This window comes from Uloborus diversus, chromosome 3 (assembly GCF_026930045.1).
Source record: "Uloborus diversus isolate 005 chromosome 3, Udiv.v.3.1, whole genome shotgun sequence".
Taxonomy (NCBI): Eukaryota; Metazoa; Arthropoda; class Arachnida; order Araneae; family Uloboridae; genus Uloborus; species Uloborus diversus.
Window position 1 is genome coordinate 198976561 of NC_072733.1, and position 21875 is coordinate 198998435.

The 21875-nt window shown below is 32.8% G+C and overlaps 1 protein-coding gene across 1 annotated transcript in view; it reads left to right on the forward strand.

Annotated features, from left to right (window-relative positions):
• The window catches only part of LOC129219119 (T-cell leukemia homeobox protein 3-like), a 97208-nt gene that overhangs the window by 37361 nt on the left and 37972 nt on the right, over positions 1-21875 (forward strand). Inside the window, exon 2 of the mRNA XM_054853439.1 lies at positions 2168-2420. Within this exon, the coding sequence (XP_054709414.1) occupies positions 2168-2420 (253 nt within the window). The remainder of the gene's footprint in view (positions 1-2167; positions 2421-21875) is intronic.

Consider the following 21875-nt stretch of genomic DNA (forward strand, 5'->3'; position numbering starts at 1 on the left):
ATTCAATAGTTTACTCTCTAAATATCACCAACAGTGACCAAATTGAAACAGATTTACTTAAAAAAAAATCGCCAAGTTGGCGAGAAAACTTGGTGACCAAAAGACTGGCGATATATCGCCAAGTGTCCGCCAAATTATAACACCACTTTAGTTTACATCGAAATTAACAATGATTTTCCCCCAAGAAAGGGCAAAAGACTCCTTTAGAAACACCCAAGTGCAACCAAAAGGAGAGGTGCACAACTAGACCCCACTAGGAGTCTACGTACCAAATTTCAACTTTCTAGGACTTACCGTTCTTGTGTTATGCGACATACATACGTACATACAGACGTCACGAGAAAATTCGTTGTAATTAACTCGGGAATCGTCATTATGGATGTTTCGCGTGTCTATACGTTCTTAGGCACTTATCCACGTGTAGTCGAGTAGAAGCAAAAACTCAACATTCATTCGGGGGTGTGTAAAATGGAAATTAAGGTCGATTTTTGAGTGAAAATTTTTTCGCAAATACAATACTTCCTTTTTTGTAAAAGGAAGTAAAAAGCTTGTTGGCAAGAGGAACATAAATGTTTAACTGCTTATGGTTTTTGAAATACGCTCACCGTAGAAAAAAAATAACGTTTGCAATAAATTCTTTGTAGAAAAAAGCTATGCTTAAAGCGAGTAAAGTAACCCGTTTATCATTAAACATACATTCATAATTCACATTTTCAATCAAAACAGAATTTCTTCGCTTTACGTGCCGTCAATCATTAGACAAAAACTGTGTGACATGCTTTTTGTGTTTTGAGAAATAATAGCTTCTTAAGCAACAATGATGTCAATAACAATTTGTTGAGTGTGATAAACATAGAGAAAAACAGTTTAACAATAGCAGATTAAACCGAATAGTTATATGAATGAAGGGCTTGCATTTTTAAACAGTTGCATGTTGCATCGTGTATTTAGACCAGAGAGCTGTGCAGCATTTTAATAGGTCATGATGATTCAGTTTATTTATCCGCATCAAAGTTTCGCTTCTTGGTCAGCTTCGGTTTAACACTGCTTATAGACAGTTGAACTCCTGGCATAAAACTGGATTATTTACATCACAGAGCAATTTCTTACATTACAGAACAATTACTTTGAATTGCGTAAGGGACAGCAAGGTAAAAAGAGAAAAATGTGGGGTTACTGAAAAAAAAATCACATTTTTGAAAGTATACTTTTATATAACTCAAAAACAAAATTTTCCGTGACTTCATCGACTATTTGAAAATTTTTTATCCTTCGTGACTATTTGAAAGCTTTTTTGTTCGTAAAATTATGCATTTTATACTGTCTGTGCTGTGCATTTATTATGTTTAAGATCAGCAGATTCTTGATACAGGATATTTTTTTTTTTTAAAGCGTTTCAAGTGAACAAAATATATAAAAGTATTCAAGATAGAATTATTTTTAACATTGAACATGAAGATAATCGATTAAAAGTGCTAAATTTCTAAATAATCAGAGATCTACAGTCAATTTTATCTCCTTCATTTTGACCATAAATAAATGAAGCAGCAGAATGCTTGACGCAAATATCCCCCTTTCCCTTCTTGTATCAGATTGAGGAAAGCAAATGCTTTAAATGGAGAGTGTGACACATAAATGATACTGTAAAAAAAAAGCGCTGAGTTTACTTTTCGCACGTTATAATTGACTTCTTATACTATCATTGAGATTGTGTGCGCCTTACGGTAAAAAAACTATAATTGCTACTGAACTTAAACACTTAGAGTTCCATTCCTTCAGTTTATTTTGGTATGTTATTATTGCGTCATTTGTTAGTAATTTCAGCAATTAACATAAACATGACTTAAATACAATAAAGCATTTAGCAAGAGAGTAATTCAGCACTTTTCGAAGTTTTAGTAGCATTGTTACCTAAAGATATTTAATTATTTTCAAAACCATCAAATAATAAATTCTTTTTTTTTCTTGCCTAACTCAGTTGATATTTATACCAAACATGCAAATATGTAAAAGTAAAATATTGTGAAACGAAGCATAAGAAGTTATAAAATAAATGCCAATCAAAAGTTATTTTGCAAACACTTAATCATATAAACACTGTAATATCAATAATCTGCTGCTATTGTAATTCCTATATTGTTATTCGTTGATACTAATACCCTTGTAGTGCCTTTTTCTATGCCACCAGGTCTCCCGCCGGTGCCACCTAGGAGGATTGGACACCCCTATCAAAACAGGACACCGCCAAAGAGAAAAAAACCCAGAACTTCTTTCACTCGAATGCAAATATGTGAGCTTGAAAAACGATTCCATAAACAAAAATATCTTGCTTCCGCAGAGAGGGCTGCACTAGCAAAGCAGCTGAAAATGACAGATGCGCAGGTCAAAACGTGGTTCCAAAACCGGCGTACAAAGTGGAGGTAAGAAAATTATCCCTTACTTGTACTTTTTTTTAAATAAATTTCAAAGTAATATTCAAGTTGTTAGCAATAATTCCTCGAAAATAAATATTGCGATTTTAGCTTGTGCACAAAAAATTGTCTAATAATTGCTCAAAATGCAGCTTTTCGGAGAACTAAACGAGCTGATGTGTGCATCACATGACTTCCCTTTACTCCAATTTAACGTAATTTTCCCATTATTGGCAATTTTAATGTGATTCAATTGTTTACTCTCTAAATATCACCAACAGTGGACAAATTGAGACCAAATTTATAAAAAAAAAATCGCCAAATTTGTCGCCAAGTTGGCGACAAAACTTGACGACCAAAAGACTGGCGATTCATCGCCAAGTGTCCGACAAATTATAAAACAACTTGAGTTTACATCGAAATTAACAATGATTTCCCCCCAAAAAGGGGCAAAAGACCCCCTTAGGAACATCCGAATGCAACCAAAAGGGAAGGTGCACAACTAGACCCCACTAGGAGTCTATGTACCAAATTTCAACTTTCTAGGACATACCGTTTTTGAGTTATGCGAGATACATACACACACACACACATATTGCACATACATACGTCACGAGAGAATTCGTTGTAATTAACTCGGGGGTCGTCAAAATGGATGTTTCGGGTGTCTGTACGTTCCTAGTCATATTCCCACGTGTGATCGGGTCGAAAAAGAAACTCAACATTCTTTCGGGTGTGAGAAAAGTGGAAATTAAGAAAAAAAATCGCCAAATTGTTCGCCAAGTTAGCGACAAAACTTGGCGACCAAAAGACTGTAGATATATCGCCAAGTGTCCGCCAAATTATAACACCACTTGAGTTTACATCGAAATTAACAATGATTTCCCTCCAAAAAGGGGCAAAAGACCCCCTTAAGAACATCCGAATGCAACCAAAAGGGAAGGTGCACAACTAGACTCCACTAGGAGTCCACGTACCAAATTTAAACTTTCTAGGACGTACCGTTTTTGAGTTATGCGAGATACACACATACATACATACGCACATACAGACGTCACGAGAAAACTCGTTGTAATTAACTCGGGGATCGTCAAAATGGATATTTCGAATGTCTGTACGTTCCTAGGCATATATCCACGTGTTGTCGAATCGAAGAAAAAACCCAACATTCATTCGGGGGTGAGCAAAATAGAAATTAAGGCCGATTTTTGAGTGAATTTTTTTTCGCGAATACAATGCTTTCTTTTTTGTAAAAGGAAGTAAAAAGGTTGAAATTCAGCTACTAATTTTAGGTGTTTCAGTTAACGGTTTAATACGTTGCAACACGAAAAATTTCACCAACGAACTTTTCTTGGAGCATGCTCATTTTGATGTACACACTCCTTTTGCTTCCCTGTAGTCTGAACATTGTCGAAGTCCGTGTAGTCTGAACATTGTTGAAGTCCCTGTAGTCGGAAAATTGTCGAAGTATGTTTACTAACATTGTCGAAGTATGTTTATAACATTGTCGAAGTATGTTTATAACATTGTCGAAGTATGTTTTAAAAACATAGTAGAGGCTGTTATGCTTAACTGGCATAGTTAATACAAGCAAGTTTACTTATTAAACCCTTCATAACACGTATCCAAATGCCTCAGTTTTTTAATTCGTAGTATCAGAAAGAAACAAAAACATTTGTTAGACCAATGAGCTGTGGGACTCAATGCAACTTGAAGAATATAAAATCTGAATTATCAAACGTTTCTAGGCTAAAAACAAAAATAATATTATCATTTGTTTGAAATGTAGATAGCACTTTTATCTTGAAATTTTGAAACACAAAGTTGACTTAATACGAAAAAAAAAATTAACTTAATCTTAATTGAACATTTAAACATATTCACTAGATCCAAACACATTTATGATTCGTCAATGAATCTTAAGACAAAAAGTGTAAGAAGAAATTCCACCGTGATGTCATTATATGGTTTCTTGTCGACGAAAATGAATAAACAAATAAAGGACTTCTCTGGGCACCTCAAGAAAACTAACAAACATTTCCATCTCTCTTTATTCAATTTCATTTCCAATCAAATTCCACCGTGATGTCATTATATGGTTTCTTGTCGACGCAAATGAATAAACAAATAAAGGACTTCTCTGGGCACCTCAAGAAAACTAACAAACATTTCCATCTCTCTTTATTCAATTTCATTTCCAATCAAATTCCACCGTGATGTCATTATATGGTTTCTTGTCGACGCAAATGAATAAACAAATAAAGGACTTCTCTGGGCACCTCAAGAAAACTAACAAACATTTCCATCTCTCTTTATTCAATTTCATTTCCAATCAAATTCCACCGTGATGTCATTATATGGTTTCTTGTCGACGCAAATGAATAAACAAATAAAGGACTTCTCTGGGCACCTCAAGAAAACTAACAAACATTTCCATCTCTCTTTATTCAATTTCATTTCCAATCAAATTCCCCCGTGATGTCATTATATGGTTTCTTGTCGACGCAAATGAATAAACAAATAAAGGACTTCTCTGGGCACCTCAAGAAAACTAACAAACATTTCCATCTCTCTTTATTCAATTTCATTCCATTAGTGCATAATGGAAAGGGAGACTGCCTTATTCTTTAAACGCGCCCAACTGATTTCACCCTTCAAACGTTTTAGTAGCTTTTCAGTAACTAACCAAGGGTCGTTAACACATCATCAACGGCAATGACTCTGTATAGGACTTTTGAGAGAAGGCGTCCAAAAAGGCGAGAACGCACAAAACTCTTTGTTAAATGACTGTTGCTGAATTCCAGTCGTGACACGTCATTCTTGGTCGCCCACAGATGTCAAATGTGCTGCGTTTAGTGCGCACTCTTTAAACTTTTATTGCCCTGCCATTTTTAAGATGGAAAAATAATTACTAGCCACAGCATTTCAAAAGCATCAAATAACTTTTAATGAAGTGAAGCAGTGAAAGTCGTTTACAATCTTAAAAAGTACTACTTAGCTGGAAATTTGCGGCCAAAAACTTGTGTCGAAGAAATAGAGCAGCCTTTTTACGCAAATTATACCCAGCTTTTGAAAAATGAAGTTCATAGTTAAATACGCATTCAGAAAAAAAAAACGGCAAAACATTCTTTTGACGATACCATATTAAGTTAACTGATAACACTGACCATGAAACTGACACAGCTCAAAACGCAGCAGTGGAAATAATCAAGGTTTCACACAATAGCGGTTTCAAACAGTCTAAAACATTGCAAAAAAAAAGTTTAAAAAAATGTATTGTGATGTTTACTGTTTAGTTTTTGTTGTCTAAATTAGTAATGTATGCTCAAAATTCGAAAATTTTTCTTCCTAATTACAAAACTTCAATAATGTGTCATTCTTCATTATATAGATTTTACGCCACCACGCATCAGTTACGTAAGCTAACGTTGTTCGAGTTTTGTAAAAAGAAGGAGCATTAAATTTAGATTTTAAATCAATAGCTTTTTTCCCTAAATTTTAAGTTGTGTCACTTTCCTTGTCGGGGTGCGATTATAATCTCAGTGTTTCAAATGATGATTTAGAAATATTATTAGATTAGTTACTAAATCATTTCATTACTGACTATTAAAATCGGTATGATTTAAGGATTCAGTGAAATTAAATATGTTAGTGAAGATTAGAAATCGATTTTTTTTTTGGGAGCGTGAGGGTAGGGGAGGGTTTAAAGATATAAGAACTAAATAGAAACACTCATCATCACTAAGTTTAAGTACTATAAAACGTATTTGGATAATAATTACTTTAATAGGTTATTTTTATAACCAGTATTAAAGGAAATTTACTTCAGGCAGTTTAAAAATACATCGTTAAAAAAGCAGGCATGTTTTAGCACACATTAACTGATCTGATATTATTTATTTATTCATTTATTTATTCACTTCGTGTATAATGCAACAAGCGATCATTATGTGAGGACTACAAACTGAAACATATTAATTTTGTTATGATTTTTGTGGTGGAAATTTAGCTAGTATTTTAATGATTTTGGTCGCATTTATGCATTAAATTAATGCTTATTGTGGCTGCATGTATTTCATTGCCATGTATTTGTCTGTTTATATTTTAAATATTTTTATTTATTAATTTCTTTTGCACTTAGCGTAAAGTTTGTTTTTCTTTAAACGCTGTTTGATAGTAAACTTACAAAAAAAAAGTTTTATATCTTATATATATATATATATATATATATATATATATATATATATATATATATATATATTGTCACAAAGGGAAAAAATAGATTAAGATAGCAATCTTTAGCATTTAACTCATGTGAGTATAAAAATTACGTAACTATTTGGCCACGAAGGAATCACCACTTCGAGCTATACCCGAACTTAACGTGGATCTGTCAAAATATTAAGAAGTATATTTTGACAGATATATTTTAGAATAATCATAAGAGCGAAGGATTCTTAAAAATTTCTGCAGAATGGATCAGTGGAATTTCTTAGGTTTAATAATATTTTATAATTTTTGCTATGAGATACAAATCATCCGGAATGAGCGAGATAGATCTACAATAATATAATGAAATACTTGAACACGTATTAAACTCCTAAAATATTGTTTTCATTAGAATAAAACAAAATCAATTTACAATTAATATATTTAATATTTAGTTATCAAGAAATACTATTTGACTTGCATTTTATATATATATATATATATATATATATATATATATATATATATATATATATATATATATATATATATATATATATATATATATATATATATATATACAAAAGTGTGTTTCTTAAGTTGCTAATGGATTTAATCATTATACATGAAATGTGTTTACTAGGTTGTGCCAAAAGTTCGCAAGCATTTTGGATTTTTTTTTTTTTTTGTTTCTCCTTGGGAAGTAAAATTTCAATTTTTTTTTTTTTTTTTTGAAAGTGTTTATGAACATTTTAGACACTCCCCTAGTATACACTAAGAGACACTAGCGTAACCAGAAAATTTTCCTGGGTGTACTGACAATGTGCCTAAAAATTAAGAATTCTGAAAGGTGGGTTTACACAGAAGCCGAACTCGCTCTGCTATTGCTATATGAGTTAAGATTGTTTTGAAGTGACTTCTTTCATAGCATTTTTTTTCTTTGAAAACAAGATATTGTCTCCACCTACAGTGTTTTTTTTCTTGGTATCGTTTCAGTTCTTTCTACATCGCCAACCTTGTCATCACATATTTCTTGACTGATTATATACATGTCCCGTATCAGAACTCTAAGAAACATATTGAAACATTATTTTCCTTCCCTTAATTTGCAGCGGCTTCTTTCTGATCTGATTTTTTTTTTTTTAATAATCAACATTATTCACATTAAATTGACCTTATTTGAAGCTCAAAATTTATCTTCGCATCTCAAGACAGTAAACCTGGTCCATATCTCCCGTTTAGACGCATTCTATTTCTTCCGATCGTCTGCACTGTTAAAACCAGGAGTTCCACAGGGGTAAAGAATTTCACCCAAGGGTGAAAAAACGGTGCCTCTGGGTGAAACAGAGGCTAGGAAGTGTCGTTAAGGTGCTTTTGGTTCCTCAGTGGGTGAACGACGTCAATAAAAGTGATAAAAGACCATTCAATAGGAGAGCGACTCCTTGCGCATGCGCTCTGACTTATCGTCCAACGACAACTCCAGTTTGAATGGCGAACGAAGGAAGTTGCAACGAAATTTACTTTCACATTGAATGAAGTACAAAACTGAAAATTTCGTGGATTAATCTTCGAAATCTCGCGTAAGTAAAGGCATTTGATCATATTGTAGCTCTCAGAACTTTCGAACATATTTAAAGTGTTTAAAGTATGTTGACAACTCTTATTGTTCCGTTTACCTTATTAAACATTTAATGTCTTGTTATTTATATCCTGCAAAACTGTTACCTAAAACTATCTATCAGTACTATCTTGAACAACAACATTAAAAATAAAACGTTTAAATCAGCTGATAATTGAATTGCTAATTCCGGAATAAAAATGCATCGACGTAAACAGCCTATATACCAATGTCTATTTCTTCTCAATGAAATTACGTAGTGGAAACGAACAGAGCAGCAAAGGCGGAGGGAAAAAAAAAAAAAAAAACTGCGTGAAAAGAAATCTCTCACTTAGCGTTTGACTCATGAGTTTCACATCGTGTTTTGGTTAACGTATCTTTCTCAGGCGTTATTGCATGAAGCTAATGAAGTTATCTGCTCGTTTTTATTTTTAATCTGGCGGAAAACTTGACATTGGAAAGAAGGGCTTTTAAATTAGTATTTATCTTGTACGCATAAGGATACTCAAATATCGAATCTTATAATAAGTATTGATAAGTTACGCTCGATTAAAATTTTAAACGTTTATGAAACGCTTATATTTTCCTATGATTCTAATCTATAATGCTACCTAATATTTCTGGTTGTTCCGGCAAATGATTGATAAATACCTTCCCTGTTCATTTTCGGTACGGATTATAGTAAAAATTGTCAACAACATATTAATTACTGAGCAATTCAAGTGTGAATATTAGAAAGTTAGTGCACGAACAGACAAATTAAAGTCATGAACACTTGTAAACTATGTTCGAAAGTTGAAATGTGATCAAATGCCTTCGTATATATAAATCAAAATAAATAAAACAATTGTATTCAAAAACGCACACAACACGGGGGGGGGGGGGGGAATCCCTATAGGAAGCAATAAAGGTGCCATTTTTCTCACCTAGGGTACCATCTTTTCACCTACGGTGCACGTTGGGTGAAGGAAGTCAGTTTTTCACCCTTGCTAAGGGTGCAATTTCGGCTCTCTATCGGGTGTCGCTGGTGAACAAGCGTTTCACCCCTGACAGGTGCCAAACGCAACCTGTAGTTTTAACAGTGTGGGTGAGACTTACAGCCTAAACCGACTACTGCGAGAATACGAAACCGACGTTTTAGCTAATTTAGAAGTCTAAACGCTCCCCGTAGTTACACCACTCAAACTAAATGTATTACACATTAACTAAAACCCATATAATTATATCCGTAAGAAAAAATATTTGTCACGCCAAATGCAAATATGGTTATTAGCTGATATTATGTCTCTTTTTACGTTCCTATGTAAAATGGATTGCGAAGCGTTTAACGGATCCGCCTCATCTGTAACTACCCCAATGCATCAGTAATTGAAAATCAAAATATTAGCCACTAATTCATCTAAGTAATAATTAAAAATTGCTCATTTATTGTAGAAGGAGAAAAAAATCACTTTTCTTGATTCAAACTCCGAAGAGTTACAATTTGAAATGTTGCAAATCAATTGGAAATATTTTGTAGAAAATATATTTTCGAAACAATGACACTTTAAAGCTGTCTTAGTCTTTTCAAATATATTGAAGGAACTTAAGTGAAACAAAATTTTACCCATTTTGAAATCACTTGTAAAAATTTATTCAATGTAGAGACAGATGATCTCTAGTAGAAACAGTGCACTGGAATTAGGAAATAAGCAGACATCTATACAATCGATCGTCGTTATAACAACCCCTCTCTTCCAGACAAAATCGGTCGCTGTACCTTGTCATCAACAGGCATAATTGTCATCAATGTACGAGACATTGCATATTATTTACTCATAATTAAAGACATTTAAATATCTTTGACTGAATTATACCTTATTTTAAAAATAATAGGATGAGGATTTCGAACGTTATGTTGAAATGAACAGCTCTCATTGCACGTTCTAACGGTTGTTATAGTAACATTGCACCTATGGAACATAAAATGGAACTTTAGAATCGCTGGGTATAACAGAAAGATCGGTCGCTGTGATGGTTGTTGTTTTAAGAAGCGTCGACTGTTTAAGGATGTAGTATATGACTTTTATTTGGCACCAACAAATTATTCCTCTAATATATATATATATATATATATATATATATATATATATATATATATATATATATATATATATATATATATATATATATATATATATATATAATTTTCGGAAGGGGATAAGCATTTACATTACACTTTTAATTTTATTTCTCTCAAACATAATGTATTCTCTTAACTAGTTTATAAAGTTTGAGAACTGGGTTCCGGGGGTAGTGAAGTCTATACTTAGCACAAACAACGAACATGGTACATTGATGCATTACCTTCAAGACAAAAAAGTAGGACGCGTAAGATACGTACACATACATATTTATACATATATGTTATTTTAAAGTAAGCATTGAAAGACGAATACTGTGAGTTAAGCTGACCTAAATCAAGCTTTAAAATTAGTATTTTTCCTTACATCTACCAAAAAAAGCAGCCAAAACTCAAAATTGCTAGCAATTTCAAAAAACTGACATGTATTTTCTTGTTTTGCTCCAGTTCCGCAAAATCACCAAAATGATTTATTTCTGTAGACACAATACACGTGGTTTACAGTAACATCAAAGCCCCTGGTACATACATAATATACAACTTATTGTAAAACTTCAGAATCGGCCAGGGTGTCAGTTGCATTTTTTCATTGTATTTCTTGCAATTTCCAACTCTTGAATTTCTGCAAAGCCATTGTTCTTGTTCGAAATAAAAACTGCTCGGTAACTTGCTTCAGTCTAGCTTGTTTTACGACGACACAACTAATCGGTCTTGCTCTTAATCCTCCTCATGTAACCACTTTGTTTATCTCGAAATACACAAAGAAAATTGAAACAATAGAACATTCGATTGACTACCATAAGTGAATGTGATGTGCCTTTTCGTGGCAGTTTTCCCATTGTTGTTGAACCTGAAGACCAGTGCGAGGGTTCTGATTTGGCTTTTTGATTTATTGTTTTAACACTCCTTTGAACATAGTGCTGTTTTACTGATAACCTTGGTTTTTCATAAGGTTGAATGACTCTGAATGATAATTGCATGAAGATCTCTTATTGTAACTGAAAAGCTATTCTGTAGCATTTCATTAACTAACGCAAAGATATGTGTGGATTGATCGCATAGGTGAAGGATAAAGCTTGTTTTGTTTCGTGCTGTTGGTAATTAACTTTATATGGTATTATGTCTTGATTAATAGAACCATGTGGTTGTTTCTGACACCATCCGTCCCAAATTTAGTTGCTGCATTTCAATACTTTTGTACTTGATTTACTGATGATTTGGTAATTTTGTTTGAATTGCTTTTTGTAATTTCAAGGTACTATGTTATCATTTAACATTATTTAATTACCAAGTATTCCCTCCTTAGAGTAAGTCCGGCGATCTTGATAGACCTAAGCAGAAACTAAAAAAAAAAAAAAATATGTTAACGAAAATTAAAAGATAATACCTCCCGCCTCTCTTAAAGTAGGTCCAGATGCTGTGTAAAATTTATCGCGACTAAAAACTACGAATAAATGTTTTTATTGCAAAAACAAAAACAAAACTGCAGCTTTGGGGCATATTACCTTGAAAGTCAGACAATTCGCCTCACTACACCAGGTAAAATGCCTCACTTGACCAGCATTGCAAAACTTTCTGCTATTGGTAAGAAAGTGTATTAATTGACTAAATTAGTTGAAATAAATACAAATTATAATGTGGGCAACTAACTGAAAAATCAAAATCAATTAAATTCTAAACTGCAAATATAGGTTAAAATATTTTACATAATAAGCACATTACCTGTGGTTTTTAATAACTTTTGCTTTTCAATCTTGCCACAGCCATTACATCTCTGATTATACATTGTGCACGTTTCATGCAACCATCCTCAGCAGCCTATACATTTTGTCCAATCTACAGTCGACGTCATTCAGGTCTTTATTGAGGTGGTGCATATTACCTTTTTGGCAAGGTTAATTGCCCCACCACCTCTTGTTCAAACAGCAAGCCAATATGGCTGCAATTAATAGTAACAGCCTTCTTTATGATACTCTTTTACTGTATAAACCTATAATTGAACATAATATTTGAACGCTAGTTAATTAAACAAAAGTCCTTAAAAGTAAAATCTTAGATCAAGCGTTAAAAAATGTCACTCTTACCTTTCTCTTTGCTCTGAAGCTATAATGACCTTTGAAAAATCGCTGAAAATGGCTTTAGTATATGCGTGTAGCTTCTTCATACAGAAATCCTCTTGAAAAAGTTGACACAGGCGCACTCTGTTGTTACAATCGTGAAATACAGTTACTGGGGCAATTTATCAGACGGGGCAAGAGATCTTCGGACTTACTCTATATCTGTACCAAATTAATTTCAAAATCACGAGGTACACACAAAGAGGAACACCATTTTGAAAGGACTCCACCACCAGGACACCAGACAGATCAGTTTGGTTTCTAATGAATTCGTGATTAATTAGGGTCTGTCTATAAATGATGGCATCTTTTGCGGGAGAGGTAGGTTAATGAAATTGCGACAGTTTGAGTCAAGGGTGTGGAAGAACGCAACAGGAAGTGTGACATCACTACTTTTTTTTATTAAAAAAATGTATGACATTTGACAAAGTGGCTGTCTACAAATGATGTCACGCTGTGAGGGTTGAGAGGCGTTCGTGAAATTGTGGCAGCTGGTGATAAGGTGGAGGGGGTAACAAGAAATGTGACATCTAATTTTTTTTATAAGAATTGGTTAATAAAAAATAGCGTGTCATGTGACAAAGGGGGTGGTGAAGTGTGACACTTTGTGACAAGGAATTCAGAAAAATTGGGGGAAAATGACATCATTAACGAGCAGCCCCAAAGAGGGAAGCGGGGAAGGTGAAGGGTGACATTTTGTGCCAAAGGAAGGAAGGGGATTCAAAAATGGTGAAAAAACGTGTGACATTTACGAATAGTCACTTAGCTAGAAGTTTCATGCGATTACTGTTAGATTCGTTACAAAACGAGGCACTTTTCAAGCGCATGCGTACCTTGAATTTTGGAAACCAAATTGGTTCTGATTTAAGGAGGGAACGAGTGAATGCTAGGTAAGTAAATGTAATTTACTGATAGCCTATCACCCTGAAGTCAATAAAAAATATGTACATGAAATGATAAAATTATATTAGTAGAAAAGTATTAAATTGTATAGCAACTAATTAGGGGCATTTTTTTTTTTTTTTGCATTCAGCTCAAAGCGGTTTGTCACCATCATTTAATTATCATTTTTGGTAATTTTGATTTTAAGTTGAATAATATCTAATTTTATAAAATTATTATATATTTTTTGGTTTACTATATTATATGGACGCAAAAATGCTTAAAACTTCACAACTGCCTCTGATGTTCTTCTCTCGTTGCTTGCTACACATTTATTATTTTCTTTTTTACTGTTTCTTATGGCAAATGTAAATGAAATTCAACGAAATTGAAAAAAAAAAAAAAAAAAAACAAAAAAAAAAAAAACCTACATAATTGATACTGTAATACATTCTGCTATCCATCATACTCATGAAAATTGAAATGATTTTTTAAAATAATGTATAGCTATCTCTAAGCAAAACCATTTATAACTTTCTATTTCACTCTTATAAACGTTTTTTATACATAGTGTGAATTGACTTTTTTTTTTATTTTACTGTCAATCAGTAAATAAGAAATTTTAAGCCGCATAAAAGTAGCCAATGTTTCTGATTTTTATTAGTTTCACTTGAAAGGAAGTCTTTAAAAAACATTTTTTTTTTTCTTTCAGTCCCTGATAATTATATCGTTTCATTAATTTTGAAAATAAATGAACACAAACAATTAATCATTATACCAATTTATTTTCAATATCGTAACAGTACCTGTCATCACACTGTCTTGATGCATAATTCAGAGTAAACTCATTTCTAATTAATTGCTCACGAAAGAAAATACAATAAGAATTTATATTTTCACTTAAAGAGCCATTCATATGTATGCTCTCCCAGCACACACTGTTATTTAGGTTTCACGCAAGAAGAGCTGATAATTTCCAATTAAAATATCCTCGCAATTAAAATATAATCGCAAAATCACCAAAATTATTTAGCTAGAAATGAGTTTACTCTGAATTATGCATCAAGACAGTGTGATGACAGGTACTGTTTCGATATTGAATATAAATTGGTATAATGATTAATTGTCTGTATTCATTTATTTCCAAAATTAATGAAACGATATAATTATCAAGGATTGAAAGAAAAACCATTTAAATGTTTTTTAAAGGCTTCCTTTCAAATGAAACTAATAAAAATCAGAAATATTGACTACTTTTACAGTGAAGTCTATACTTAGCACCAACAACGAACATGGTACATTACCTTCAAGACTGAAAAAAAAAGTAGGACGCGTAAGATACGTACGAACGTACGTATACATATTTATACATATATGTTATTTTTATGTAAGCATTGAAATACGAATATTGTGAGCTAAAGTTGACCTAAATCACGCTACACAATACACGTGGTTTACAGTAACATCAAAGCCCCGGGTACATACATAATATACAATTTATTGTAAAACTAGAATCGGTTAAGGTGTCAGTTGCATTTTTAATTAAAAATAGTGATCAGAAATCAATTTTTTTACCATGCACTACTTTATAGTGACATTACATAGTAGTTTATACGCGTTAAATTTCATTAATCTTGGAATTGGGTCACACTTGCTAATTTTTCATTTTCTACTTCAGTGCGCATTATTTTATTTAAACTACTTTTATCTTTTAAGTCACTTCGTTTACGAATATTTCTTCTTACAATCTTCTTATTTATGTATTGCCTTTCTTTTTAGAATCACCATATTAAACTATTACTTTTTCCTTTAAAATCATTACATATTACATAACATTTTAAAACCGTCACATAAAAGTTCTATTATTTTTTTTTAAAAGTAATATATTATAGCATATTAGTAATATATTGTAACTAAAGTTGCCTCTTCCTTCCAAACAAGAATTTCAAAGAATTGCTTGAAATGCATTAAATTTTTTTCTTTCTCAACAAATCACTATATCAAAGTATTAACTTCCTTTAAAAATCAGCACATCAATGTGATATATTTCTCTTCGAAATCACCACAATAATTACCTTTTTCCTTTAAACGAATTATTTTTAAAGGTACACCTTACCTCTCTTTAAAGAAATGCTTGTTATGCCACCTGTTTCTCCAGTTTTACTGTTTAAATATATTTTCACCAAAAAAATTTTTTTTATCTCCAAAAGCAACAACAATAGGCGCCGCTTAATGTGATCACTTTGGGACAAACATAATTTGATAACAATAACCGACTGATAACAATAACCGAAAAGAATCTAGGAGACAAAAAATAATGATTTTTTTTTTCCAATTAAGGTGTATTTATTTTGGCAACCTCAAATTAAAATCACAATGACTCAACTGAATGCAGTTTTAAATTATTAAATTAACAGAATGGAAATATCTGAATTATAAAAAGTTAAAGTTAAATTATGCAATTTTTAATTACATAGTAATAGGTGAAGTAAAATACGACCGGTTTCCCTGACATTCGTAAATCAGTTTCAAAGCACGTTCAGCTTTTCTATCTTTTCCAGCATGGTTTTGCTTGTTGTTTAAATTTTAATTTAACTTCGCTTTGTTTTCAATCTCGACACAATTCTTTAACAGCTTACAAAGTAATGGCAACAATAGCGGTCCTACATCAATGCCTGAAACATATCCAGTGACTGAATTTTTATAGGTGCAAAAGAAATTTTTCTTAGGGGGAGTCTGTGGTCACTGGGGGCCGAACTTTCTGTAGCTTCATTCCTAGAAAAATTTTGAACTGCTATTGAAAACCACAAAATGCTACACAGAAAGTTAGTCTCGTCAGGGTTTACCTATGTATTTCTGTTAATTGAGGAACAAAAACGGGGAAAAAATTGAAAGTTTATAAAAAAAAGTGAAAACAATAAACGAAGACGCTGATTACAATATCCGACTTTTTTAACGCGTGTTAACATACAAATGTTGCGGGACTTCGTGATTCTGATAACATTAAGCGAATGATAACATTAACCGTGATCACATTAAACGGCGCCTACTGAATATACTTAAAAACTTTAAGAAATACTGGTCCGTAAAGTGGATTTTTCAAAAGTGCTTTTGCCCCTTTCGACATTAGCAAAAAAAAAAAAAAAAATGTTTTTCTGAGTCATTACCAACAAACATAACAAAATCTCCATCTACATACGGTTTGATGTTAGTGAATAAGGGTGAATGGTGCACAGCAGAAGCTCTTTTTGACGAGCTATCGAGGGATTTCTGGTGGGGAAAACCACAGGAGGACGATTAAGCATCGTCTAATGTTTTCGTAAGAAAGATCATCGCCGGAAGAAGCCAGACATGTGGGTTATTTGAATATGTTTCCCAGCTTCTAAAAACCACTTAATCATGTTTTGTATTGAGCCTACGGCGTTGAAGAAGATATTAGCTGAAAGTATGTTTTGTTGCAGATTTTCTTTTTCTTCTTCTTCTTAAGAACTTTCAGCTTCATGCTTGACGGGACATGGAGCTGCCTGAAATTGGTTGCAGGCGTATTCTTGATTCTTTGGCAAACTGGAGGGAAAACGTGTAATTTCTTCAAAGGCATCATTTGCAAGTGTGATGTTGCGTTGAGTTGTAACGTAAATTATAAGTAATATGAGTCGGAAGATAATGTTAGAGAACGTTATGTAATGCATCCCACTGATGGGAAACTATTTATTTTTAGCACATTACAGTTACTTTTTTAGTTACAATATAGAAACCAATGTGTTCGGCATTTTCTAAATGTCTAGAAATATTCGGCCTGAAAATATTTCTGTTAGATATTCATTGTTGTATTTTTGTTCTAGTAATAATAGATACATCTACTATTTAAAACTTTAAAAAATAGAGCACATTTAAAAAATAATTTACTAAAAGCTTAAATTGCTGAAAGAGGTTGAATTACATTTTCAGATCGATTTACTTAGTCAAATTCGGAAATACGTACGTTGAAAAAAAAGTTTGCGTTATGTAAGCCTAGTTCATGTTCAATTAACGATTCTTGAAGCCAGCGAATGTGGCAGCAATTGCGTTTCAATCTAAACTGACTCTAAATAAAAGTTTAACTTTTTATCATTGGTTTTTCTGCGGCTACTTTCGATGCATGGAGAAAAAAAGAGTTACTGAGTGGGGGTTCCCCTTTAGGGGAAAAAATACGTTGTTTGTTTGAGCATTTTAAGAACCAAGAGCAGTTTCATCATGATAACATTGAAGTTCAAATTTTAACAAATATTTGTTCTTCATTTGGAAGGCGTTTTGAAAATTCACCAAAATAGAATCAACTGTGCCATATTTGAATAAATAAATAAATAAAATTAAGAAAAAAAAACTTACCACGATTCAAAAATATTTAATGCATGTTTATCTCCAATATAAATAGAGACACTTCCTTACAATCTGTTTATCAATCAGGAACAATTATGCAGTTGACTACTATCATTTGGCGGGAATGTGATTAGTTTAACAGGTCAAATCCATTAGGATTCAAGTTTCTGAAGCAGAGCCCAAGAGCGTCAAACATCATCACAAAAGCTATAATCCTTGAATACTCTTCGGCTGTCATTAGAGCTTGTGGACTGACCAGTAAAAGCAACACAACAGCCAACAATTATTTCCATCAAATCCCTGAAGCATTACGATAGAAGATGGCAAGAGTGCTAATGCAAGCAAGAATCAGCAGTGCTGTTACTTTAATTGCCCGACTTGCATTATTAGAAAGGGAACTATTTGCTTCAAAAGAATAAAACGCCAATTGCATGGCGAGGAACGCCCAATATTTGAAATAACAAAGAGCATATCAATCGCATGTTATGATTCACAGATGCTTTGTGTAACTGAATAGGTGATCGAGATTTCGTAACTGATAAAGAAGCACATTTAATTACCAGTGAGAAATTTTCGAAGAAGGATCTCCAGTTTAACGCGGTGCCGCGTTCCCCCAGCGTGGATACATTGATAGCTTCAGTGTGATGGATCATCTAACGACCGGGGTAACTTTTCCGTTTGATGTGTCAGCTGTCTTAACTTGAAACGTATTACCAGGTAGGGGGGATGAGGAGGGAAAAGAAAATACCCTGTGTCTCTTAAAACGCATTTGAAAAGGAGAAAACAAAGACATGAGCGCCTCAAGTGAGCACGCACAAGACCAAGAAAGGTGAAGGTAAAGAGAGAGAAAATGAATATAAAAAATAACTAGTTGTAGATAAAGGCATGACGTCACTAGTGCATGTCAATGTAATGCCGTTTCTTTAATTGCTCACGATACGATCTTCGCTAAGTTAGAGATGTCATTTGACAGAAGGGGCGAGTACACTTAACTGCGCACCCTGTTTTTTAGAAATGATACGATAAAGGAAAGAATAGAAAATAACAGCATTTAAATGCTGCAATCATTTTAGATGCGCTTAAAAGTTTACTACATGATTACTGTATGTACCCCGTAATTACAGCCTTCATGCATATATAGCATATATATATATATAGAGAGAGAGAGCTTATATATATATATATGTATATATATATATATATATATATATATATATATATATATATAAGCTCGTTTTTTAAATAACATCAAAAATGTCACTTGCTTACTTTTGTATTTTGTTAAAATGCTAAGGAATTTATGGAGTACCCACAAACCGTCCTTTGAGAAATAATAAAGATGCATTTTAAAACAACTTTTTTTTTAAAATTTCAATCCACAATGTGCTATTTATTAAAAAAAAATCGTCAATTGAAATATTAGTCGACATGTAACACTATTGGCGTTGTACTGTCTGATTTTCTTAGTTAAAAACATCCGCGTAGTTGCGCATGCCTCATTTCTACTCTGATTTTATCAAAACAAGAGTGATACGGTATTTACATTTTTTCCCTATCATGAATGATTAATACAGAGACAATCAGAACTGGAACGAAGTAAGGATGCAAATCAGAAATGCAAAGTAACTTTGAAAAAATCATATGGACAAAAAGTGAAAGCTTAAAACGAGAAACTTCGGAAAGGAACAACCATGAGAGTGGGCACTTATATAAAGCGCAGCTTTTACTAATATTTAAAACAGGAACGGAAAATAAAAATTATACATTGAAAAAGGAAAAAAAAATCAACTACAAAAAAAGATTATGTTTCAATTGGAATTGCATTTTACACGAATTTTTTTCTTTGAATCATGTCAAGCGAATTAATTTTTTTCTCAAGTCAGCTTAACTCTCATATAAATGTATAAAATTGTTTAAAACCCCTGCTAAGTACTTCAAATGGACCTTCTTAGTGTTTGTTATTAAAATATCGTCAGCAATATACAGTTCTCGTAGGTATCAATTTTCCTCATTACTGTTATTGTTATTTTTTCCCGTATTAAGCGTCTCTACTCACCGCATTCCCGCTTTTAACGTTTTTATCCAGATAATGCTTACTTGTTATTGATTATTTTCCAATGACAAATTTTACATAACATTTCTTTTGAAACGAAAAAGTTTCTTTAAATCATTTTTTCATAACCTCTTTTGTATTTTAGTACTCTTTAGAATGCTTGGGGGGACAGATTAATGCCCTATATAATAGGTATTACATTTCATATCCTCCGCTTAGAAAAAACTGCTTAGCTCATTGTCCCATGAAATGTGAAATTCCTTGACCATTGGACGGAGATTCCGATCAAGAGATTCATACCCTGAACATTGATGATCTTTTGGATATTGATTTCTACTTTGAAGAATTCACGAGTTGCGACACAAATCTTATCATCGCAGTAGTTCCAGAAAGTTGGACTTGGCAGAGCTATTAGTGAAAGTAAAGGTACGAAGTCAAATTCAGAACTATACTTTCACTTGACGTTGTTATGAAAAGACTAAATGACTTAAAAGTTTTTTAAACCGATATGATTCTTTCGGAGACCAAAACAAAGATATGGGGCAGGCAAAATTATTAAAAATTTAAAAACCAGCTAACTTGTAAGTATTCTGGTTTGCTACATCGTATATGAAATTTTTACCTAATAAATTTTTAGTAAAATATATTTTACTGTTTTCCATTCAAATAATTTTATAGTATTGAATGAAAATTTGATCGACCGATAAATAACGTTTTCCCGCCTATTTCGTTTTTTCTTTTGAATTTCGCAAAAAACGTTAATCGGGGTTCTACGGTATATAATTTCTCAAATGCGTTTTTTCCCTTTTTTTCCCTTTCTTTTTTTTTTTTTTTTTTTTTTTTTTTTTTTTGTGGGAAGGCCATAACGTTCTCAGTCCTTTATTAAACTTCACAAGTAAGACATCCTTTCAAAGATTTTTAACTACAAGTCCAGATTTTGAAAATTCCTATTTCTTACTGTCGCGCTTGAATGCTTTGCACGAGTCAGCTAGTTACTATATTATTAAGACTTAGTTTCTTTCTGCATTTTACTTGTATTCAGTAGACATAGGCGTACGCACGGGGGTCACAAAGGGTACCGTGGTACCCCCATCAGCACATAAAAACGAAAGTTAATAGACAAATAGCTAACATTTTATGTTTTTAGGTTCATTAATTTCATAGCTCATAATATGCTTTAAAAATACTTCTGTTCCCGAACCTTTTTACAATGTTCTTTTTGCGAGCAAGTATGGAAGCCTTTCTCGGCGCGATTTAAACCTCCTGGTACAGGCCCATTCCACGAAAAAGTCAACTCATTGTCCCGCACGTGACGATTCATGTATTTCATTAAAGGGTACTCATATCTTTAAAGGGTAATTACGAAATTTTTTGCTTAAGAAATCACACATAAGTTTGTAATTTTTTAAAAAGAAAAAAATTGTTCACTAATATTTTAAATTATTATTTTTGGTGAAATATATGAGGCGTCACGTGCGGGAGAAAATGACCGTTTTGCCTGGAATGGCTCTACAGTGTTTCCCCTATTTCTGAATCTCTATGCATGCCTATGCCAGTAGATGGTCTTCAGAGTCAATTTGCTTTTTTTTTTTTTTGACAAGGGGGGGGGGGGGAAATAAATAAATAAAATTCTCATGGTCTTCATTTTTTTTTTTAATTTGTTATTTCATTGGAAACAAATTGTATGAAGTTTCTAGCTTATTCGTACAGAAGTATTATATTAAAAACTAGAATAACTTTTTGTCTTAAATATATCAGCTCAGATATTATACCATACATTAGCTATTAATCTTTTTTGTTTGCTTTAATTTTGAATACCATTTTTAACACATTCATATTCAGCAGTTTCAAATTAAAGTTAATTGAGTTTATAATTGTCACGTATTGGTTGATTGTCATAAACAACGGATCAGTAACATGTTATTTTTCGAGATGCCGTCTGTATAATTTGAAACTTCAGGCGGCGACGTTTCCGGAGAATCGGGCCGCCGTTCAAACCAAATAGCAGTCCTAGATGGGGGGAGGGGGCGGAGAAGGAAAGTGGAAGTTAAAGTGCGACTCGGCGAGCAAGTTAAAAGCCCACCGCATCGGCTGATGGCTCATT